General features: G+C 51.7%; 1 protein-coding gene across 2 annotated transcripts in view; it reads left to right on the top strand.

Annotated features, from left to right (window-relative positions):
* ELF5 (E74 like ETS transcription factor 5) overlaps positions 1–23,812 on the top strand; it is a 40,716-nt gene extending 16,904 nt beyond the window's left edge. For both annotated transcript variants that reach the window (XM_072759104.1, XM_026012948.2), the window contains exons 2-7: positions 1,381–1,505; positions 11,595–11,828; positions 15,263–15,313; positions 20,003–20,071; positions 21,785–21,980; positions 22,435–23,812. In XM_072759104.1, coding sequence (XP_072615205.1) covers positions 1,381–1,505; positions 11,595–11,828; positions 15,263–15,313; positions 20,003–20,071; positions 21,785–21,980; positions 22,435–22,531 — 772 coding nt within the window. In that variant the 3' untranslated portion in view covers positions 22,532–23,812. The remainder of the gene's footprint in view (positions 1–1,380; positions 1,506–11,594; positions 11,829–15,262; positions 15,314–20,002; positions 20,072–21,784; positions 21,981–22,434) is intronic.
* Positions 23,813–24,737: the final 925 nt, after the last annotated feature.

Genomic DNA, 24,737 nt, shown 5'->3' with positions numbered 1-24,737 from the left:
TGGGTCCCTTTTGCAAAATGGGGGTAGAAGCACCCTACCTCATCAACATTATTTTGATAATCAGAAAAGAGAAGTTGGGCAAACAGATTTTTCTAATCTACCAAACATGAATTCATCTTTCCCCTGAATTATGGGAATATGAGAAGCAGCAAACTTGAAAGATGGGACCAGCATGGGCAAGAATGCACGTGAGTGAGGGCCCCAAGCCCATTCCATTTTGCCCTCTTCCCAGCTTCAACCAGACACCTTCTCTCAAATCTTCCTTCTCACCAGTGTATGCAGGGAGTAGAGCCATGTGATTAGGATCATGACTTCCTAAATGGATAAACCTGAGTTGTTACCCAAACTCCACTGTCTGCCAACCGGGTGCTTTGGGGTATATTACCCAAAATTTTAGAGCATCCATCCTCATCACTAAAACATAAGCACTACCAGAACCTGTCTCAGAGTTTGCTCCGAGGAGACCATGAATAATGAACACAAAGTTGTAAAGTGCTCAGCACAGAGCCCAGAGTGTAGTAAGTATATGTTCCAATTATCTAGGTCCTCACTCCCTGAACCAAAACCCTGGGGCTAGATAGAAGCAGAATTCAGAATTTTTCTGGTATTAGGATGCTTATACGGTATTTATACTGCAGGATACACAATACTCTTCTCAAGGTATTCCTTTTCGGAATCATAGGAATCATATGTATTGTATGTATTATATGAATATTCATCAAGTAGAATAAATAAAACTATAGCATATTGTAATGTATATTTGTATAAAATGTTGTTCATACACATATATGTGTGTGTATATGTTTAGCATATGGTTTACATGCCTGTATATAGATCTATGGAATATATAGGTAACTATATAAATGTATTTCACATTGATTTAGGACTGGTTTCTGTTTCATTTTATTTTTGCTGGGGAATAAGTTTGCAAATACACACACAGATTTCAGAGCTTTTGGACTTCAGAATTGTGGGTAAGGGTTTGGGGTGTATTGCCCAGCCCTCAGAAGCATGTGGTTAAACGTTATAAGCCAGAGTTCAGGGGTCAGATGTGAACCAGTAGAAAAGGAAAGAAGGAGACAGTATTGCATTGTAAGAGCCTCCATGTCAAACCCTGAGCTTTGCCACTTACTGGCCGTGTTGCGTGGGCAACTGTCTCAACCGCACGGTCTAGGTTTTCTTGTATATAAAACAGGGACAGATGTACATACCTTATGGGATGTGGCAAGGATTGAATAACGTCATTGTGTCAAGCACTTAGAGGGGTGCCTGGCTTCTAGGAAGCTTCATGATTGCTATTAAAAGCCAAGCGTGCCCCCCTGGGGGCTCCTGAGGTGTGGCCCTTATCTACCTCCTCACAGTCCTCTCCTGCTATTGTAGGGTGATGTTGGACTCAGTGACACACAGTACCTTCCTGCCCAACACGTCCTTCTGTGACCCCCTGATGTCGTGGACTGATCTGTTCAGCAATGAAGAGTATTACCCTGCATTTGAGCATCAGACAGGTGCGTACATCCAGACTAACCCATCTGAGCTGGGAAGAGCTGGAGCAGGAGGTGGCTCGGGCCTCAGGAGGCAGCAAGGCCACTCTGGGGGCCTGAAAATGCCAACTCTCACTGGTGTTCAGGGCAGAGGATGAGAGGAGGCCTGGGCAGCAGAAAGGCAGCTTCTGCAGGGGCTAAAGCCCCAGAATCCTCACCCCGACCTCCTCCCAGCCCTGTGGCCTTGGGGGACTCCACTAACGTCTTCAAGCCTCGTTTTGCTAACAGATGATAATACCGATCTCTGGGAGTTATTATATTTAAGCAAGGTAGTGGAAAGAAACCTTAGCCCAGAACCTAGTATGCCATGATTGCTTGGCCATTGTGATTTTAGCTAACATTTGCTGAATGCTAGCTGTGGTTCAGGCTCTGTGTCAAGCACCCATCCCATCCTTACAGAAGCCCTATGAGAAATGGACAATTATTATTTCCACTTTATGGATGAAGAAACTGAGGCGCAGAGAGGTTAAGTGACTTTTCCAGGGTCTCATGGTTAGTTAAGTTTCATGCAACTTGACGTGAGCATCGGTACTCCTAACTATCCTACATGGTCATCTTATAAATGAGGTTATATTGTGGTTATTGGTGTTGGTTAATATGACTGTTTTTCTCTGAGTTTCTATCTCCTTATCCCTAAAGCAGGGATGATGAGAATCACTGTGAGGATTAAGGGAGCCAAACTGTGAAAAATATATAGCTTGGCCCAAAGCAAGTGCTCAGGAAACACGAGTCCCTGCACTGTCCACCAGGCCTCCCTCCCTTCCTCCTCTCTAGGCCGGCCTTCTCCACCTAAAAAAGGAAGTGTGGGGCCTTGTGCAAATCCCATGCCAAAGGAGAAATTGTCCCAGAATCTCTCTGAGGGCCTGTGTCCCCAGGTGCTCCGGCGACTGCACATCACGGCAAGCCTGGCAGACTGCTAGCGCAGCAGGTGCACTCCCCACCCGAGGCTGGTGATGCAAGTCCTAATCAAGCTGTCAGTCCTCACGGGCCCTTAACCCCATGCATCCCAGATTGGCATGGTCCACACTCACGGGCAGGGGGCAGGTGGGTCCAGGAGAGGCCAAGCCTCTGAGGATGTTGCAAAGTGTCCCCCACCAGAAGGAAGCCCCTGCCTCTAGGCGGGAAGCCAGGGCTGCTCAGCTCACCTCCATATCCAGTCCTGCACCTGCTCCCGCCACCAACACATGCCTACACGCACCCACCATGACTTCTCTCACCCTATCCACAGGGTCCTGAGTCAGCCAGAAACATACTCCATTTCTCCTTTAGGCCTAAGAAATACTTTGATTCCCAGAAAGACGATGAAGGATGACCTCTATCTCTGCCCCTCTATATTTGGTTGAGGCTCAGTTTGAAGGAGGAAAATGAAGGCTCTTGCATCCTCACTCTTTGCCCATATGTCCCATGATGGCAGGGCCCAGAGCAAAGGTCTTTTCTCCATGCATGTGTGACCCAGACCTGCCATCCTGGAAGTTGCCTCTTCCTGCCTACACTGCCAGGGGGCAGTTGGTGTGATGGCAGGAAAGGGATGGCCTGCCTGCCCCAGGGGAGCATTTCAGGCATTGGAGCAGCTCCTGTAGTCATGGAGAGCTCAGACTTTGGAGCCAGCCATCCTAAATGCAAAGTCTGACTTTGATATTTAGTAACTGTGCCATCGTAACTTCTCGTGCCTTAATTTTCTCATCTGTAAAATGGAGATAGCAGTAATGCCTACCTGATAGAATGGTTACAGGGGTGGTTTGTTAATATGAGGGAAGCGTTGGGGACACAGTCAGGCACAGGACAAGGACTAATTTCAGCCTGGGAATGTGCAAAAGTCCCGGAGACGGACAGAGGTGATGGTTGCGCAATAATGTGAATGAACTTAATGCCACTCAACTGTATACTTAAAAAGGATTAAATGGCAAAATTGACGTCTGTTTTACCACAATTAAAAAAAAAAAAACAACGAAGGGTTAACAGAAGCCATCACCTATAGGGGCTGATATCTGACACAGCTTTCTCCTGCCCGCGGCCTCTACATTTCCACCAGTGTAAGGAGAGGCTGGGCCCCGTCATTGCTAGGATGCTTTCCAGAAGCTTCTCTGATTCCTGCATCACAGATAAAGCCTTCTTCTCCCACCATCCACTGAGAGAATACAAAGTCCCACTAAGGCATGAGGCCGATGAAAAAAAAGTATCCTGCAGAAGGAGCACTCCCTAAGGGAGGAGGAGCCTGGCTTTTGACTTGCCACTTGGCTCTCTGGGTTCCCAGTTGCTGAGGAGCTCTGACCTCCTCAGGAGGTCAGAAGTTGGGCGTGAAAAGGTGGTTGAGAGCTGCCTGGGCACTGGGTGGGCCCTGTGGGCCCCGGCTCTCCTCGGAGCCCCGCCGGTGAGGGAAGTGCCCGTGTATTTTCTCTCTGAGAGGTGATCCTTCCATCTGTGTCTGCACAGTCCCCTCTGAGAGGGATGCCACGGGTGACCGCCAGGCTCTGTGGCCAGTGAGACATCTCCTCCGCCCCACAGAGCAGATCCCATCTTGAAGCCACAGCTGTCCCCATGGGAGCCTCCTGTCCCAGTGTGGGTTCCAGGGCTGGCGTTGCCACTGAACCACTGGCACCGTGACCTTGGCAGGCTTTTCCTAGTCCCTCTGACATACACTTTCCCAACGGGAACAGTATTTGCCTCCTAGGGTTGGGAGGACTGATATTCCACACACAAAGTGTTCGCCAAATGCCAGGCACTTAGTAGGCGCTCACCGTTGCCAGGAACACCTCGTGACTCCCAGTTAGTGGAAAAACAGCTCACACTCTCTCCTCTTTTCATTTTTCATATCGAACAAAAGCCACAAAGGTCCCCGTCTCCTCCTTTCCATTTCAGAGCTGGACAGCTCAGCTACTTTGACACCAAGGGGAAAGGAGGGGTTGAAAGAAATGCTGTGCCCACTAGACAAACGACATGTCCAACATGGCAGGGAGAAATATCCACGTAGTCAGGAGAACTAGCTGTTTTCACAACCTTTTCAAACACCTTTAGCGGACAGCCGCTGAATCTGTGCCCACCACGCACTACCCACAACGGATCTGACCTGCCCTTTGAGCAGGACTTCTGCGTGGCCGCACCGCAGGCCGGGGAGTGGACGGCCACAGGCCGCAAAATACTCCAGAATTTCATTAACTCACCCTGGGGTTCCCTTCTGCTCTCCTAAAACAAAGAATTGCAAATCCTGGCAACTTTTACCAAGGTGTGCAGGGCAGGCCGCCTATAGTTTACAAGCGTACGATACTTTGTGAAGATTATATTCCTCGACTCAAGTTCTGACAAGTCATGGAGTATCCCGGCCTCACACCTCGTTTCTGGCACTCCACCCTGAACCTCCACATGCCCACACATCCCTCCCCCGTTGGCCAAGGTGACCATGCCAACCTGTGGTGCCCCCTTTGCTTTGGATTCTGGTTTGTAAAATGTCTGTGGCAGAGGCGGCTAGCTCGGGGCAGTTCTAGGGGTTCCTGAGAGGTCCCATAAAGGAACCTGGGGACCTGGGACCTGGGGACCTCTCCATCCTCATCCTCACGCAAGTCTCTTGCATCTTGAAGACAGTACAGTGCAGTGGTCACTAGGGCATGGCTGCAGCAGCTAAAATACCCCCATAGGACCTACTCCTGGCTCTGCCACTTACCCACAGGACCTAGTGGCACTGCATGGGGGATGACATGAGCACAGCGTGCAGCATCCACTCCATCCCAGGCACTCTGCCAAGACATCAGCTACTGCTGCACCATGGGAAATTCAAAGAAAGCAGTTTATTTGAAAAAGTGCAACACCTTTGGGGTATCAACATCCAGAAGATTAGGGAGAGAGGCATTTGAGTCCCACGTGGGCTTTTCTGAGCAAGATTTGTGTGCTGGGTATAGAAATCTGGAGCACACGTGAGAGAGTCGAAGAATTTCTAAATCAAAACCAGATAAAAGAAAGAAAGTCCTTGAAAAGTGTGAGGTGAGCCCGTGGCAGCGGGCTCACCCCCAGGGAGAGACCTCACTGCTCACTACTGCCAGCCCACCCCACACATGCCTGAGCCTTCTGGGCAGCTGTGGCCTCAGGACCACACAGGGCCTGGTGCTCCCAGCGCCTTCCCAACCCCACACGCCTCAGGCCATCACTCTTTGCTGTACCCACCAGCCCTTCCAGTCTTTTCTCCATCCAGTTCCTTACGCTGGTCTGGGCTTCCCTCCCATTCCACCACCATCTCATGGGCTAAATCATTCCACAGGCTTGGAAGGAATGCCAAGAAGGGCTGTTGGATGGAGCTCGACCATCTCTGGGTGGAAGCCTGGAAACAATTTTTCATTTCAGGCATCCCCCCCCCGCCCCCCCCGCAATAAAGTCCTTCCTTTCGGTGACAAAGCCACAATTGATGGTGCCCGGTGCTACCGAGGCCACTCACAGGCTCTCTTCAGTGCGGCCCCAGGCAAAAAACTTTCCCAACTCCCTATGCTAATAAATCACACTAATTACGGTCCAGGCTGTCTAACTCAGGCCTCCTCTGACCCAGACTGTCTGCCTCCCCACGCCGAGCCCTGGGCTGGCTTTGTTCTGCTTGTCCCTCAGCTAGACCGGGGCTCCGGTGGGGAAGGCCTCATTTCCCTGAGAACAAACGCCGTCCCGAAATAGTAACGAATTACAGGTGACTTCTATTGAAGGCTTACTGTCGCCCAGATAGCTGGGCTAAGCCCTTTACAGGTACCATTGCTTTTCCTTCTCACAGCAAACTTCCTACGAGGTAGGCACTGCTATTATTCTTGTCTTACAGGAGGAAACTGAGGTCCAGAGAGGTTAGGAAACCCTGTTAGGATTGCACAGCTAAGATGTTGAAGAGCCAGGCAGCACTGCAAATCAGGAAGGTCCATTCCATAGCCCACACTCAGTTAACTCCACGATCCTCAAGTCCCTTCCAGTCCCTTCCTGCAGGTCCTCTCCAATTCACGTCAGTCGATGGAATCGTAGAATGGAGGGTGGGAACAGGAATCTGATTGAATTCTGGTAGCTGGTGGGTTCATTTAGCTTCACACAGTTTCTCATCGAGGTTCCCCGATCAGCACAGGAATTTAAGTCAAGTGCTCCTGCAAAGGGTCTGGGGACATAACTCAAAGCACTAAGCTCACACTTTCACAGTCTCCAGATTTTGCATTCTGCTGCATGTCTATTTTGTCTTGATTAGAAAAGTCAAAATATCCCCCCCTCAAATCTTTGCTTTGAACAGTCTTGACTCCAGAATTTCCATGTAAGAAGGGCTTAGGGGCAGCAATGCATTTGAAATGAATTGGACTCACCTAGAATTTTTTTTTAAGAGCTCTTTGCATGAGATTGAGAAGACAGCAGATGTCTGTGATGAATGGAATGTCATGGATTAATGGACCCACTCGCTGGCATTTCCACCGGAGATGCACAGGCATTAATCACGTGGGTTCAGTTACCCTTGGTACCTTCTGTTCACTCTGGTGGGGGGGATTTAGCCCCTGCCCCTCCACCCCAGTGTCAGAAGCATGGGTCTTGTGTGTGTCTTGAACATCAAGCATTTTGTAAAATCACACAGACTCGCCAGGGTCCCCACATTTTGAACAGCATGGACCACCTAACTCATGCGGGCACATCAAGGACAAAGTAGCTTGGTTTATAATATAACTTCCTCAGTTTTCAAAAAGAAAATAACCCAAATCTCTGGAAAGGAATACCACGCGTGCACACACACATACACGCACAACATATCAGAAGTATTTGAGAAAATGTAAAGTAGTTGTATGGTAACCCCAATATTAATACATATAAATGGATGGTATTTAATGAGCACTTGCTACATGCCTGCCTGTGTTCTGAGCACCTTCCATGGACACTCCCTGCTGACCGTAGGGGCATCTGAGTGTGCCAGCCAAGCTCTACAAGCTTAAGTCCTCCCTCTGACTTGAAACACGTCCCGTTATAGCATCACTTGTGGGAAATACCCCCAGAATAGCTGATCAACTCTTCTTCCCACTGTAGCTGGCCCTTCAACAAATGTCCCGACCTACTTTCAACTTCAAAGGAGCTGGCTGAGACTGTTGCTTAATAGTGGCCTGTTAACATTTAGATGCAGCCTACCGGGCAGGGCATGGGGTTTGTCCCCCAACCCAGATACATAGGCAGAAGGGCCTTAATGCTCAGCTTCTCCCAAGAGTTTTGATTATTTCACAAGTGCTAGATGCACTGGGAAAAACATTTTGTATTTCCAGGCAATACAATCAACATGTTAAAGATAACATGTTCTGTGGGTACATTACACTTTCTTTTATTTGCCCTGAGTTCACCTCTTCCAAGTAGCAAGGCCTCCGTCGTGTCATTCATAGAGGTTACAAATGTCATCATTGGTTTCTCATCCTTCTGATTTTTAAAATTTTCTAACCTAAATTCTAACCTAATATCTAATATATATTATATATAATTATATTAATTTGATATATTATTCATTAATTAATTAATAATATATTATATTATTACATTAATATAAATTATATTAATATGAATATTAATTAATTTAATAGATATAAATTTAGGTTAGAAAATATATATATCTGTGAGTCTGTGTGTATATGCCTCCACCCAAATCTTTTTCAGTCAATATTGGAGAGGTGTGTCCAACATGGTCCTCCTCAACCAAGAACAGTAAGGCACGACGTGACACAAAATTCTCACATTTAAAGATGAAAAAGTTGATGTGGATCTAACTCCCTTACTGACCAGCCATGTGGCCTTAGTAGAGTCATGTAATCTCCCAGAACCTCCTTTTCTTCACCTATAAAGTGAGGATAATAAGCCTTGGTCATTTGGCCAGTCGGTTATACTCACTGAGCACCCACAGTGGGCTAGGCCAGGCCCACCACTCGGGGTGAGCAAAGCCGAGCTGGCCAGCCATGTGGAGTTCAAGGTTTGGGGAGGAGGGTGAGGCGTGAGTCTTTCTGAGAAGGACACCTGAGGGGGCTGTGCAGGGAAGTCTCCCTGAGATGGAGGAGTGAGCTGTGGTCTTAAGGATGAGTGGGAATGAGTTAGGAGAAGGTAGATGGAGACTTCGTTCTGGGCCAGGAGCAATCCTGAGGGAGCAACAGGGGAAGGAAGAGGAGGGGCCAGATGAAGCCAGCCTTCCTCACCTCTGTCAGCCTCACCTCTGCGCCCTTCTAGTGAGGATAGGACCATAGAAACACACCCGCAGCCAGAAAGCACCCCATGATGCTGGCCCTCTTTGGCCTCCATGTCCCGAGAATAGCCATACTCCTCTCAGCTCCCAGGGCTGTGGGAAGGCCTTTCCTGGTGAGGAGAGCCCGCCATGCTTGGCTCTGGCTCTGGCTTCCCTCCAGAGGGAGCCGCACACAAAGCCTGCTCTGTGGGTGAGCTTCAAAGGAAAGAGCTGAGGGGAAGGGAGCCTGCCAGCAACACCTCCTCATGTCAGTGCCCACCCCCACCCGGGCGTTTCTCCGAATCCTCTAGGCCCTTTGGCTTCCAGAAACAACACGGCCCTCTTCACGTGCCAAAGAAAATAACAAGGGGGTGGAAGTGGAGAGAGGAGGGAATGGAGACTTGGCGAAACCTTTCCATGAAAAGAAATAAACTATGTCGTCCAACTGCCGCGCGCCGATAGCCATCTCTGTTGGGGGCTCAGCTCAGGACCAAGGGCGGAAGAATTTCAAGGCTCATAAACATCCCTCATCAGAACACCAGGAATGTCAAAGGCCCCCTAGGTTTACTCAAGCCAGAAATCAATAGAGGAGAGCCCAGACCAGACGGGAGACTGGCCGTCCTATTTTCTCAGGAGACCCTATTGGCCACAACGGGGTCCCCCACGGGCTAGTGGGCCAGCGACCAGCAAGTGAAAAGAGAGGCAGGCCCCTTGTTCTCACGCACCAGGTAGAGGCGACGACATTGACCTCAACCATCCTGGCCGAGGACCGCCCCTCTATCCACATGCATATAAAATTCTGACTACAAATTTAAAATAAATTCAAACAAATCCATTGTTTACATTGATCACCCCTCAATCCTCTCCATGGTGGAGCAAGATTCCTGGAGGGCTCTGGGTGTTAGGGGGAGCCTCCATTTCCCCCTCTGTGAAATCATGCCTATCTGGGAGGATTTGAGGAACCCGAGAAGCGGACACACAGGAAGTGCCTGCCTGAGGAGCAACCAAGGGAGCCATACCCCTGACAGGGCGGAGGACGTGTCACCTGCCTAGGACCCGAAGCCCCACAGATTCACGGGGGACAGTGGCACCAGGTGCGACGCTCACGGGGAATCAGAACAGCCTCGGTGACGTGTGCTGCGGAGTCTAACTCACGTGTGGCCCCTTCTGTCGTCCACGCGGCCCGAGCCACGCTCTACCCTCTGCCGTCCTCCTCAGGCCTTTTCACTCCGTCTCGCTCTCCGCCTGCCTCTGCCTCTCTCTCCGTGTTTCTGCTCTTCTCTGTGCTGATGCTCTGAGGATCAGTAGGACGGAACGAGAAGAGCGATGGCTCTCAAGCTCCGACTAGGGCTTAGATGCCAGCTCTGCCACACGCTGGCCGTGGGACTTGGGGCAAGTCGCCTGTGCCCCTTAGGTTCATAATCCGTTACCTTCTAGGGGACAAGGACCAAACCTCTTACCAGGGATCCTTAGCACACGCTTTGTTGCTTCACACCTAACAGGTGTTCAATGAGAACCTTAATAATAGCGTCAGAATCTTCCAGGTTCTAAGTACTTTTGTAGGTAGTAGCTCGCTCAGCCCACAGAACGACTCTGTGACAGAGGTACTATCGTTATCTCCATTTTGCCAATGAGGAAACTGAGGCTCATTTATTGAATGAATGAATGAATGAATGAGTGAATGAGTGAACACATGGCAGCCATGAGGCTTGTGTCAAAGAGCCTAACCCAGTGCCTCACCAAACCCTTCATCTGCCACCCTTTCTGTTTCTCCTGGCCCTGGGGACAGAGCTGTGGAGCACCCAGTCTCTGTTCCAAGCCGGGCTTGGCCACTTCCCAGCCTCCCAGACAAGGTGGTGCCCACACCTCTGTCCAGGTTTGTGTGGGGCTCCTCTGAAGGCGTGAAGGGGCTCGGGCCTCAGGATGGAAATCCCTCAAAGCATCATCACAACCACAACAGCAATAGCACAACCAACCCCCCCTCCCACTGCTCTCTTCCTCAGAGGAGGCCGCTGTGGCAATCCAAGCTCTGCTGGCCTCTGGGCAACGTCTCACCAGTTTGAGGCCCTCGGCACAGGATGACGAGAGGCAGCACAGCGACCAGTAGCTGGTGTTGGCAACTGTCCGTGAGAGCAGAGGGAGTCAAGTCAGCTTCAGACTGTGCCTGGCACACAATAGGCATTTTTTTTTTAAGATTTTATTTATTTATTCATGAGAGACACACAGAGAGAGGCAGAGACACAGGCAGAGGGAGAAGCAGACTCCATGCGGGGAGCCCGATGCGGGACTCGATCCCAGGACCCCAGGATCATGCCCTGGGCCAAAGGCAGATGCTCAACCCTTAAGCCCTGCCAGGGGCCCTATAACAGGCATTTAGTAACTATTGAATTGGTTGATAGTTCTCGGGGCACTCCGCAGCCTATACCCATTAACTCCAAACGGCATGACAGCCCTGCAAAAATACCTATTTTACAGATGAGGAAACTGAGGCTAAACTGTCTGTGGACCCCGCCCAGGTCAAAAGCAGGCAAACTCAGGTTTGAGCCCAGGCTTGGCAGGCTCCAAAGGCTGTGTTCTTGATACCCTGTTGTCTGAAACCGAACCCCTGCAGGGCCCCATCCTTCCCTTTCTCCTCTAATCTCCCACTTTCCAAGCACCAAACCTAGGCCCCAAGGCCCACCTAGAAGATCCAGCCTCCTGTGGTTTTTATGGTGGAATAGGTAACCTGGGCCCCCAGAGAACACACCCCAAAGCCAGAGGCCCTTATGACTCACAGGCGAGGGATGTGGATGCTGATAGAACCGGGGCCTCCCTCTGGGGCACCTCTGAAGGCCTTCCGGGGGCCCTCACTTCTCTCTCTTCGGACGCAGCCTGTGACTCCTACTGGACGTCCGTCCACCCCGAGTACTGGACCAAGCGCCACGTCTGGGAATGGCTCCAGTTCTGCTGCGACCAGTACAAGCTGGATGCCAACTGCATCTCTTTCTGCCACTTCAACGTCAGCGGCCTGCAGCTGTGCAGCATGACGCAGGAGGAGTTCGTCGAGGCGGCCGGCATCTGCGGGGAGTACCTCTACTTCATCCTCCAGAACATCCGCTCGCAAGGTCAGTGTCCGGGGGCCGGGCCTCTGCGGGGGGGCCCCAGGGTTGGGACCCGATGAGCCCGCCAGGTCCTTCCCCCGCCGCCGTGTGACTCACGCAGCAACAAACCAACCAACGCACCTCAGGCACTGGGACTCTCTATTAACCGAGATCCCTTCTCCCAAATCTCTACAATCCCTGGAAGTTCTCCTTTGCTAGAATTAGAGCTTGGAGGCCAAAGGGAGCGAGTTGCAAGGAAGCCAGCTGAGTACTTTTTTACACCAGGAGAGAAAACCTAAAAAGATCTTCAGGAACCAGGCAGATGCAGCAAAGGAATGTGTGATGGTAATTAAGACCTGCCAGCAGGAGACATGGAAAAAAGGGGTTTCTGCTTGACTTTTCATTAAGCAGAAGGAGAAGAAAATTAACTAGACCCTTTGTCTTCCCGTTTCCAGAAGAGTCTGATTAAGGAGCATTAGCGCTTTCCTGACGGCCCAGGAGCAAGCGGCCGGAAGGTGGCGCCAGTGGCATTATGTAACGTCTCAACCTGCCCGAGCCCCAGTGCTGAGGAACAGGTGGTCTCAGAGCAGGAAGGGTTTTTTGGTTTTCTGGGGGTTTTTTTGGATTTTGCTTTTTGGGTTTTTGGGGGATTTTTTTTTGTTTTTTGATTTTTTGGTTTTTGAGACCATATAATTCAATTTTGAGACCAGATAAAGGTCACACGGCACACAGGGCTGATTGGTGGAGAGTCCGCAGAAAGCAAGGGCTTTGAGTTCAGCCAGCCCTGTGCTCCAACCTGGACTCCAACACTCCGGAGCCTCAGGTCCTCTGGCAAAGGGCTTGCCCTCTCCCAACCTCCACCGCCTCGTCCGTACATTGGGATAATAGCGCACACCTTGGCAGGTGACAGGATTCCAGGAAACATGACCTGGAGCAGCACACAAAGATCCAAATGCCGTAAATGGCAGCTGTTTTTGTCATTATGAATATAACCCGGGGGGGGACGTTTTTTTAAAAATAAAGGAAACACGTCTCAGTTCAATGTGAAGAAAGACTTTTCTAAAAGTTAGCACCTTTTTGGGGGGGAAGGGAGAAGACTGGTTCAGAAGGTACTAAAGGTAGGAAGCTCCCCATCCCTGGAGGTAATCAAGCAGTCGACTAGCCCCCTGACGGATGGGGATGCCATGGCAGGGATTCCTGCTTGGGGCAGAGGACATTCCAGCCCTAAGATTCGTTGTTCTTCCCCCTCATAGTCCTGAGGGCAGGAAAGCCATGGAGGCTGGTCCTGGGGCCCTTCTCAGCTTCTGCCCTGGGGGCCACAACCCACCAGGGACGAGGGAGGGACAAACAGGCCTGCCGTCCATTGTTCGACAGTCTTGGCCTTGTGACAGCCAGGGACAGCGCCGTGCCGGGAGCAGCGGCCCTCCCTGAACAGGGGACAGTCCGAGGGCAGCAGGGCGGCTCAGGGAAGAGCTCTGGCTCCCAGACCCTCTGAGGGAGCAGCTTCGCCTCAGGACCCCGGGGGCCCGGAGAGGGAGGTCGTCCGTCCTGGAAGAGGATGCAGCCTGGCGTGGCCAGCCTTCTCCAAACATCGCATCCGTCAAGTTGTGCTGGGGTCCCTCGCGTGAGCGCCTCCCTTCCCTGGCACCCGGCACCTCCCCAAGGCCCTGTTCCTGGCCCTATTCCGTTCCCTCAGGGTCTGTGCAAAACATGCCAAACACGCTTGGTGGTGTTTTTTTTTTTTTTTTTTAGAATTGATTTATTTATGAGAGAGAGAGAGAGGCAGAGACACAGACAGAGGGATAAGCAGGCCCCATGCAGGGAGCCTGACATGGCACTCGATCCCGGGACTCCAGGATCAGGCCCTGGGCCGAAGGCGGCGCTAAACCCCTGGGCCACCAGGGCTGCCCTCAAACATGCTTGCTATCCTAAGGGACCCCTGGGGTCACAAAGCCAACTCCAGGGGTCCGGTTTCTGGCTCGTTACCGTGTTGAGCAGTAAAACCGCCCACGCTGCAATCCCCCCTGAAGTGGTCCTCAAGCGGGGATGTTCACTGCATGTCGTGTATCGAAACACATGTACTGTGACCAGAGTTTACCGTGTCCCAACGTGCCCAGGACACACCGTTTGCACCTGTTACCGCAGACTCATTATTCTTAGTGCTCGGTTTCGTTCTCCAAAGCAGCTGCATTTGTACAGGGAACTATCTGGAGCTCTGGCCACTGCCTAGTGCAGGCCTTCTAGGACCGCCTAGGATTGATCAGGACTCTGGCAGGACAGGACACAGGGCAGTAAGTCTGGGCAGTGGGGACAGCTACGGGGCAGGGTAGGGCCCAGTGAGCCATCTGGCCCAGAAGGTATTTCAGAGGGATCCAAGGGGCCCAGGAACGCAGGGACACTGGTCGTTGGAAGGGAAAGGGGAGGGCAGGGGCCATGGGTGGCTTCCACGGTCGGGGTGGAGTGGGTCCCTCACGGGCCAGTCCTTTCCGTTCTCGGGTGGCCCTCTGGGCAGAGTGCGCCCAGCAGACCAGGACCGATCAGTGGGCGTGAGCTGTCACAGATGTGCCCTGTTCCAGGCTCCTCAGTCACTGGAAATTAGTCCCCACACCGGACACCGAGCCTGCAAACAGGTGTCCCTTGGCCTGTGCTGCTACGTGGGAACTTGATCAGAAACTCAGTTCACCCCCAGCCCACCCCATTCTTCAGAGGAGCAAACCGAGGCCCCGACACAGTCTCCCAAACCCGTACTACGGCCTCTCAGTGGGCCCTGCATTCCTCTTGGCCTCCTACGTGCATCTCCCCCTTTGATCAGCGGGTCATAGGCATTCCGGTCCCCAAAGGATGAGAGGCCCCATTGCAGATCGCAGACCCTGCGAGCCCAAGGGGAACTTGCTCGGTGGTACTTTTGTCACCTGTCACCAGTGAGGAACAGGAGCCTGGAGACTGAGCGACTGGCAAGGTCACACTGGGGTCAGTGACGCGGCCCAACTCAGGGCCCAGGCTCACTTGGAAAGTCCTTGAGGCTGCTGGGATGCCTGGCCCGGGGCCCTCTCTGGGAGGCCTTTGAAAACCAGGAGATGGTCATCTCTCAAAGGTGGCTTCAGGTGGCTCAGTAAGTCAGGTGGCCTCCAAGGTTCTTTTTTTTTATATAAAAATTGTATTTATTTATTCATGAGAGACATAGAGAGAGAGAGAGGCAGAGACACAGGAGGAGGGAGAAGCAGGCTCCATGCAGGGAGCCCGATGCGGAACTCGATCCCAGGACCCCGGGATCACGACCTGAGCTGAAGACAGACACTCAAACCACTGAGCCACCCAGGTGCCCCATGCAGACTTCTTTCTGAATTAAACTTCCCCGCAGAGGGGACAGTTGCCCCCCTTCTCCCCGGCACCCCCTCCTCCGGCCAGGGAAACCAGGACCGCATGGTGCGGTTTGTGGACTCATTTTTCCTTCCCAGGTTACTCCTTCTTCACCGACACCGAGGAGACCAAGGCTGCCATCAAAGACTGTAAGTAACCAGGTGCGAGCGGCCCAAGGTGCGCCAAGGCTGCCGGTGGGCGCACGGGCTTGATGGTTCTGTTTTGACCACGACTGACAAGTTGATGACCCAGGGCGGTCACGGACCAGGAGGAGGCAGCAGGGAGAAATGGGTGGGCAGAGAGCGTGGGGCTTGGGTCTGTGGCTTCCTCGTCCTCTGCCCAGACTCAGTTTCCCCATCTGTAAAATGGAGCCACCCTCGCCAGTGCGCACCTGCGTGCACGAGCCCACACGCACACACACACACACACGCGGGTGCACGGACCCCGGGCCCTCCTCTTCGTTCTGCTGCCCCCTCAGCTGGGCCCCAAGGCCCACGGCTCGGCCAGGTCTGGGTCCAGCTCCGCAGTGAGCCAGAGAACAAGATGACGGGCGCGTAGGACCCGCTGAAGGGGCGCAGGCCCAGCCAGCTCCGAAGCTGTCGGGCACCCCACGACACATGCCGGCCACGCTGCGGCCACCCCTTCCCACACCCTCCCCGCAGAAATGCCAGACCACGAAGCCTGCAGGCCCGGGTCACCTCTCGCCCTGCACCCTCCTCCCGCAGGGAGCGAGGCCCGTAGCAGCACCCGGCCCAGGGGGTGACGAGCAGCCTTGGGACCCTCCGGCCGCGGCCGACGATTGGCACACCTCAGCAGCGTCCGGTCCCGAGGGAACCCCACAGCCACACGCGGCGGGGAGCCTCGAGCACAGCCCGGCCGCGGGGCCACATCCCAGGGGAAGACAGTTCTGAGTCCAGGGGGGCTGTCCCCTGGCCCCCCGAGGCACCACGGCCACCCCCCGCTGAGCAAGGGCCACCCCCACCCAGGACCACGGGCAGCACCAAATCCATGGCGGGGACCTGGGGGCAGAGGCCACAGGGATCACAGGGATGCCTTGGGCCCCCTCTGCCAAATTGCGGACCTCGGACCCCGAGCCGAGACCCCTAATCCGCAGCACCCCGGGGGGGTTTGTGGGGGGGTCCAAGGGTCGCCTCCTCCCTCTGCCTTCTTGCAAGCTTGCTGGCTGCTCACGGGTTCGTGATCCACCTGGTGTGTCTCCCCTTCACTTGCTTTCTCCCTTCTTGGAAGATCGGCTTCGAGCAACGCCAGGTCCCCTCTGCGGCCCGCGCCCCCCGGGTGGCCCTCTGGGGTCCGTACCTACCGCCCGGCGCGGGGCCCACCTTTCGACAGCAGCGTGGTGCCAGGCTAGCTCGGCTGGGGCTGGGGGTGGGGGGACCCCACAGGCCGAAGGCGGTGTTCATCTCATTGTTCTTTCCAGACAACAGGCGCTGTCGCTGCTAGAGCCGAGGCCCTGAGGTCGGCCTGCCTGGAGCTGGGCTCCACGCTGGCCGGGCCCGGGACCGAACCGAGCCCCCCAGACCCCCCGGGGCTCACTGCTTGCCCGCCGGTGGCCCCGCGTCAGGGAGTCCCCTCTGCTGGCTCTAATTGAACAGGGCACCGCTGCTCCCCACCCTGCTTCGCCACTGTTTCCCCGCCCCAGCCGCTTCAATATTCTCAGCGTTTATCACACACCAAGATCGCCCACATTTGCTTGTTCATTAGATGTTCTCTTTTTTTTTTTAAGATTTTATTTATTTATTCATGATAGACATAGAGTGAGAGAGAGAAGCAGAGACACAGGCAGAGGGAGAAGCAGGCTTCATGCAGAGAGCCCGATGCGGGACTCGATCCCGGGTCCCCAGGATCACACCCTGGGCCAAAGGCAGATGCTCAACCACCGAGCCCCCCCGGGTGGCCCTTGTTAGATGTTCTTATCCACTTGGATGTGAGTCCCCAGGAGGAGAGACATGGCCCAGTGCCTCCGGGGCGTCGGTCAGCGGGCACGCGTGGCTCAGGGCTCATGAATGAATGAGCGAGTGGCCTGCAGTGAGCTCCCCAACCTCGCGGTGCCTCCGCGTACTTCTGTGTAAAACGGAGATGGGAATAGACGTTCACCACAACACTGCGTGTGACTGAGGGCCTGGCAATACACAACACTCGACACACTCAGCCAATAATTATTCACGTGGTGTTTTTTGAACACCCACTATGAAAGACAAGATGAAGCAGTAGTTCTGAACAGTAGCTTCGGAACGGGCCCGCTCCGGGCTCAAGCCTCGCCTCCACCACTCTGGGTGAAGCTCTTCTTAAACGGTCTGGGCTTCGACTTCTCTCTCTACAAAATGGAAATAGCACTAGGACCACACTGGGTGGTTGCAGGGATTGAATCAGACAGTGATTCAGGGCCTGTGAAGCACATTAGCAGCACTTGGCAGTTAGTAAGTGCTCCATAGCAGAGCAGAAAAGAGACCAGATCAGTCCTTACCGTGGATGGACTGGTGCCAAGGTGCTTGGGAGCACACAGGTGCTGTGCAACAGGGAGGGTATCTAACCCAGAGGGTTAAGTTCAGAGAAGACTTTCCGAAGAGGGCTGGAGAGTGTGGGTCAGCTGCGTGGAAGTGGGGAGCAGGGAGCTATGCAAAGGCCCCAGGACAAAGCCAAGCAGCACCGGGACTCTCTGACCCAAGAAAAGGGAAGACGTTGGGGAACAGCAACAGAAAAGGCTAATGTCCACAATAGCCAAACTGTGGAAGGAGCCTTGGTGTCCATCGAAAGATGATGGATAAAGAAGATGTGGTCTATGTATACAATGGAATATTCCTCAGCCATTAGAAACGACAGATACTCACCATTTGCTTCGACGTGGATGGAACCGGAGGGTATTATGCTGAGTGAAATAAGTCAATCAGAGAAGGACAAACATCATATGGTCTAATATGGGGAATACAAGAAATAGTGAAAGGGAATAAAGGGAAAGGAGAAAAAATGAGTGGGAAATATCAGGGAGGGAGACAGAACATGAGAGACTCCTAACTCGGGGAAACAAACTAGGGGTGGTAGAAAGGGAGATGGGCGGGGGGTGGGGGTGACTGGGTGACGGGCACCGAGGGGGGCACTTGACGGGATGAGCACTGGGTGTTATTCTGTATGTTGGCAAATTGAACACCAATAAAAAATAAATTTATATAAAAAAAAACAAACAAAAAACAAAAACAAAAAAAGAAAAGAAAAGGCTAGACTGCTGAGTGGAGGTCAGTCTGTGCAAGGCCTGACAAACTTGGTGGCCTTCATCCTGGAGACAACAGGGAACTGCTGCAGGCTGGTAAACCAGGGCGTGCCAGGGGCCAGGGGCACCGAGACGGATTGCCCTGGGCAGTAGTGCGGTACATGGGACACCATTCCCTGCCTTGACAGCGCACTTGTTCTTCCCTCCAGGGGTTAAGGCGTAGTGTACCTCCTGGACTGTACAGTAAGCATGGCTAGTGTCCAACAGCATCTGGTACAGTGGCTGCTCAATACTACTTCCTGAGCACCTGCTGTATGCCAGACCCTGGGCTAGGTGTTGGGAGGATACATCTGGAAACATAAATCCCTGACTTCTGATGGGAACAGAGAGGGAACTAAGTAAATAAATACACAATATGCTATGTTCAATGGTGATGAATATTGTGGCAAAAAAATAAATAAATAAGAGAAGTGGATCTAGAATGCTGGGCAGGAGTGAGCAAGTGTGATTCTACTGAGAAGGTGGCTTTGAGCAAAGACTGAGAGGAGGGCCTGAACCCGTGGATGGCCAAGGAAAGAGCACTCGCAGCAAAGGGAGGGCAAGTGCAAAGGCCCTGGGGTAGAAGGTGCAGGGGAGTTTCAGAAAGAGCGGGGAGGCTGGTATGGCTGGAGCACAGGCAGCCAGGGGAGCGGCAGGAGTGTGTGAGATCTGGCATCGCCTTTTTTCTTTCTTTCTTTTTTTAAATCATATACTCCTTTGAAACAATGCACGGGTCTCAGACTGTTACTTATAGCACGAGTCCTAACGGGGCTCGTATTGAGTTAGTGCCTTGCTTTCTGCTACTCGCTAAGCTCTGGTCTCATGGCTTTTCCTTGTGCCCCTTCTAGGCCGTTCTCCACACACTCGTCAGAAGAGTGTTCTTAAAATGTGGATCTTGTCAAACTGCAAAGTCTTCCCTTTACTCTTTGTTTTTTTTTTTGTTTTTGTTTTTGTTTTTGTTTTCACTTTACTCTTTGAATAAAACCCCAAGTCCGTACGATGGGCCTGCCAGGACAGCCCCGTGGGCTGTGCCAGCAGGCGGCTTCCCCTCCCCTGGGCACACCGCGAGCCTGCCTCACTGGCTCTCTCTCTCTCTGCTGGGTGTCACGCGTGCTGCTTCCCTTGGGGAGACTCTCACCTCCTCACATCCGCGTAGATGCCTCCTGCACACAGGCCTCCCCACCCACCGCCGGCTGCCCCATCTCAAGTGGGCACTCCGCCCCACCCTTCATTCTCTATCTTGCTTCCTTCATAACACCCACGAGGGCTGACTTGTTTGTGTGACACGTATTGCACCTCGCCCAGGAGTCCTGAAACTCTGTGTGCACAGGGAGCGGGGAGGTCTTGTTCTCTCTTATTCCCTGCATGGAGCCCAGCACCTGGCACCCAGCAGGTCCCTGGTGCTTGGATACAAATGCCCTCTGAAGGCAAACACCTCCCTCCCGCTAACTTACCCCCCAGAGCGCCTCACGCGGTGGGGTCTTTGACCGCAGGGTGTCCAGGTCACAAGTGCTCACCCTGGGGTGATTTGAGGTCCGACCCATTCCCACCGCTATCCATCATTCTATTGCAGATGCTGATTCTAATTGCTTGAAAACAAGTGGCATCAAAAGCCAAGACTGTCACAGTCAGAGTCGAACAAGTAAGTGTAGAGATGCCATTTCTCGTTGCCCATTCCCTGAGACCATTCAGGAGACGAGGTACTCTGATAAGCTTGGACACTGAGGGCTTGAGTGGCACCGCTTGTTCCCAAAGAAGACAGCAGATTTGTAATCAAAATTCCATTTCTTTTCACGTGGACGTGGTGTCCTAAGAATGCAAGTGAGGAGGCAAGGAAGTTTTCTAACCGTGGCGAATCTCTGAGTGAAGGGTTTATTTCTCCTGGTCTACTGAGGGTCCTTCTCTCCTGAGTACTCAGGGACCAACTTGACCGGATGAGCACTGGGTGCTATACTATATGCTGGCAAATCGAACTCCAATAAAAAAATATCCAAAAAAAGAAAAAAAGAAAAGAAAAAGTACTCAGGGACCAGAGGAGAGAAATCACCATGTGTTGGCAGTTCTCTTAGCCTTTCCTGGCCCTAAAACAGACCTACCTGGGGCCGAATCAAGTCTGCCAGGCTTGGTGCCAGTCACTGGATACAGATTACATTATAATCCTCCAACTTCTGCTGTGAGGTAGGTACTCTTCTGATCGCATTTACAGATTACTGGAGAGATTACGATTACAGAGCTGGGAAGAGGTGAATTCCGCACCCAAGCCCAGGGAGTTGGACCCTAGAACCAGCCTTTACCACAACTCTTAGTGGAACAAGACAAATACCACCAGCTTTACTGAAAAACATAACTGTAGGCTTGGTCCACCCAGACAGGTATGGATATGGGATTTTAGTGCAACCTGTCAGAAAGGTCATTTGACTGTCATTTTGTTAATTCTTTTTTTTTTTTTTTTTTAAGATTTTACTTATTTATTCATGAGAGACACAGAGAGAGAGGCAGAGACACAGGCAGAGGGAGAAGCAGGTTCCCTAAAGGGAGCCCGATGCAGGACTCGATCCCAGGACCCCGGGATCACACCCTGAGCCAAAGGCAGACACTCAACCGCTGAGCCACCCAGGCGTCCCGTCATTTTATTAATTCCTAAGAATTAGTCCATTGTTCCACCGAGCAAGGACAGTCTGTGAGCCATGGTGTTCCTAAGTCAGTGTAAATTCGGTGTCCCTATGTGTGCATTTTATGATTGCTTTAATGGAAGGCAGACATTTCACAGCTCAGTGAGGGTCCAAGGAAAACACTGAGTCATAATAGGGAAAATAACCCCATTAAAAAAGCAGTAGGGATCCCTGGGTGGCTCAGCGGTTTAGCGCCTGCCTTTGGCCCAGGACGCGATCCTGGAGACCCGGGATCGAGTCCCACGTCGGGCTCCCGGTACATGGAGCCTGCTTCTCCCTCTGCCTCTGTCTCTGCCTCTCTCTCTCTGTGTGTGTGACTATCATGAATAAATAAATAAAATCTTAAAAATTAAAAAATTAAAAAATTAAAAAGCAGCAATTCTAATTAGAAGGGTTTTTTTTGGTGGGGGGGTTTAAAGATTCTATTTATTTATTCATGAGAGACAGAGAGAGAGAGAGAGGCAGAGACACAGGCAGAGGGAGAAGCAGACTCCATGCAGGGAACCTGATGCAGGACTCGATCCCAGGACCCAAGGATCACGACCTGGGGTAAAGGCAGGCAGGCACTCAACCGCTAAGGCACCCAGGTGTCCCGAGTTAATGAGAAGTTGTATAGCTCTTAGAATTTTTTTTTTTTAAGTAACTTCTTTTTTTTTTTTTTTTTTTTTTTGCCTTTTCCAAAGGCCTCCAAAGTTCTCATCTATGGGAATTTGTGCGAGACCTGCTTCTATCTCCCGAAGAAAACTGTGGCATCCTGGAATGGGAAGATAGGGAACAAGGTATTTTTCGGGTGGTGAAATCAGAAGCCCTGGCAAAGATGTGGGGACAAAGGAAGAAAAATGACAGAATGACGTATGAAAAGTTGAGCAGAGCCCTGAGGTGAGTTCACAGCACGAAATGCCCCGAGCCTTCGGGCAGAGTTCTGTAAAACGGCCAGCCACAGAGAACTGGATCGGTTTTGCAGCGTTTTCCTTGGTGGTAGCAAGGTCATGGGACAGCACCCCGGTGCTTAGTTACAAGTGGGATTAGGGTCAGTAAGCAGCCCCGCCGTCCTCCCCATCCTTGGCAGTGGCCCCCCGGGGTGGGGGCTCTGAACACAGGCCGCCCCACACATACATGTGCAGAACCCGGTTCTGATCCGAGTGTGGCAAAGCTTAGTCCTCAAGACATCTGGGAAAGGTTTCAGTGTAAGGTGATCACAGGGTGTGAAAATACCAGGGTGACCGACCAAAGACCAGCCGGGTCACCTGGGCGGACGAGGAGCATGCTTATGTTCTGTTGTCTTCCTGGGGTGCAGGCCTCCGCACATTTCTCCTTCTGCTGTCTTTCCCAGGTACTACTACAAAACGGGAATTTTGGAACGGGTCGACCGAAGGCTAGTGTACAAATTTGGAAAAAATGCACACGGGTGGCAGGAAGACAAGCTATGATCTGCTCCAGCACCGAGCTCCTCTTACAGATGTCTTGTCTTCTACGCCATCGGATTGCAATAGACATTTGAAAGTCTTTTTTTGCTGTTGTTGTTAACCTGCAAGTGTGCTGATAAAGTTTCTCCACCTCTTAGCTTCCATGTGGATTCAGAGTTGTTGTTGTCTGTTCCCACGGTGACAGCAACCCTTTAAGAAATTCCTTTTTTTTTTTTTTTTTACCCAAGGGAAGGAAGGAATGAGCCCGATCAAACATCCTTTCCCTAATCAAGAGTTGCAGAAACACAATAGCCCGAGCTATTGGTGCTACTCTGAGCAAAAGGATCCACCTCTGCCATTAGAGACTCACCCAGTGCTCCCATTGGAAAGGCTCAGAAGCTTGAGCCTTTATTTAACTGTGGCAGCTCGCAAAGGAAAAGTGACTATTTGGTAGCTAGTAGAGTAGGAGGGGGTGACAGGTGGGTAAGACAAACATACTGTAGCTTTTAAATTGTGCGAGTCAAATGCCTAGAAAAAGTGTCTCAATTAAATAAGAGAGCGGCTGCATCGAGCTGGGACAGGATTGGATTTAGCAGAGGTGAATGGTACTTTCTGAACCAGAGCGTCGTGTGGGCCGCTCAGCAAAACTCCCACGGCCATCCTAGAGCAACACACTGAAAGTTAGGCACATAATTAATTCCTGCCGAGTTAACTCCCCCTCTTCTCCTGGTGGTGGGGGGCAGCAGAGTTAGTCAGCAGGGACTTGCGCCCCATTTCCAAATCACTGCTGTTTCTGATCCAAGGTGTCAGCACCACAAGGTTGTAGCTTGTTGATTCTGTGGCCAAGACGTTAAACCTTGGAGCTGGCCCTGTCCTGACACCTCCGTAACGGCCGATTCCATTATAAGACTCCTTGGCTTTGTCTTCCTGGCATGTACCCTAAAGCTCTAAGACACATCTCCTTGGCAAAAGGACAGACAGTGAATTGATAGCAGTAAATGCTGATGGGTTAAGGTCTGCACTGACGTCTTCTCGTGGCTCTCGGGTGGGGTAGGGAAGCCATCGGTGACCCACGACCAGGTGGCCGGCCCCGAGGACTACTGCTCCAGCAGAGCTTCCTGCTTCATGCGACCAGGCACTGAACCACCATACAGGACGAGGACCTCCATGCTTAGAGCTTCACTTCAAATGCAACTTGTTCTAAAAAATGTGAATTACTGTAAAATAATCTATTTTTGGATTCCTGTGTTTTCCAGGTGGATATAGTTTATAAACAATGTGAATAAAATATTTAACACGTTAAAATGTCTCTGTATTGTTAAGTTGGGCAAGGCAGACTCGGGAAAGCATTAGTGGCCTGTAAGACCTTTGCTGAGACTTCCATTTCTTAGCATTTTGGAGCTGGAGATTTTTTTTTTTTTTTTTAGATTTTACTTATTTGAGAGAGAGAGAGAGAGAGAATGAGTAGGGGGTTGGAGCAGAGGAGAGAGAGAAAGAAGCAGGCTCCCCACTGAGCAGGGAGCCCAGCGTGGGACCCTGGGATCATGACCTGAGCCAAAAGCAAATGCTTAACTAAGCCACCAGGTGCCCTGAGATGAGATTTTTAAAGAGCCCCAAATGATGCAAGAAATAGATGCAACGATCCTACCCACCACCTACATCCTAAGACAGAGGGTCCCCTTTGCAAAATGAAATCTATGGGCCAGTGGGGCCTACAGATATGCTTTGGTATATCACAAATCACACACACACACACACACACACACACACACACACACTTTTTCTGAGGCAGCTGTTTTGAGGTTTTGTTTTGTTTCTTACTATGAATTAGTTACCTTATCTAAAAATCAGGGGATTGGGACACCTGGGTGGCTCATCAATTGAGCATCTGCCTTTGACTCAGGGTGTGATCTCAGAGTCCCGGGATCGAGTCCCATGTCGGGCTCCCTGCATGAAGCCTGCTTCTCTCACACCTGTGTCTCTGCCTCTCTCTGTGTGTTTCTCATGAATAAATAAATCTTTTTAAAAATAAAAAAATTCAGGGGATTTACAAAAAAAAAATCCAGATTTCTAGCTTCTGTTAAAAAATCAGATTGGGCAACACTAGTTTTTCAATGCTTTGTGGCAGTAATTATCGCCTGGAGCTAAGGAGAAACTGCCCCTTTGGGCAGAGCATTTGGTCACCACTTCATACCTCCTTCCACACATTCAGCTTTGTTCTTGCATTATT

Source organism: Vulpes vulpes, chromosome 5 (genome assembly GCF_048418805.1).
Source record: "Vulpes vulpes isolate BD-2025 chromosome 5, VulVul3, whole genome shotgun sequence".
Taxonomy (NCBI): domain Eukaryota; kingdom Metazoa; phylum Chordata; class Mammalia; order Carnivora; family Canidae; genus Vulpes; species Vulpes vulpes.
This window is presented reverse-complemented; position numbering and strand designations above follow the sequence as displayed.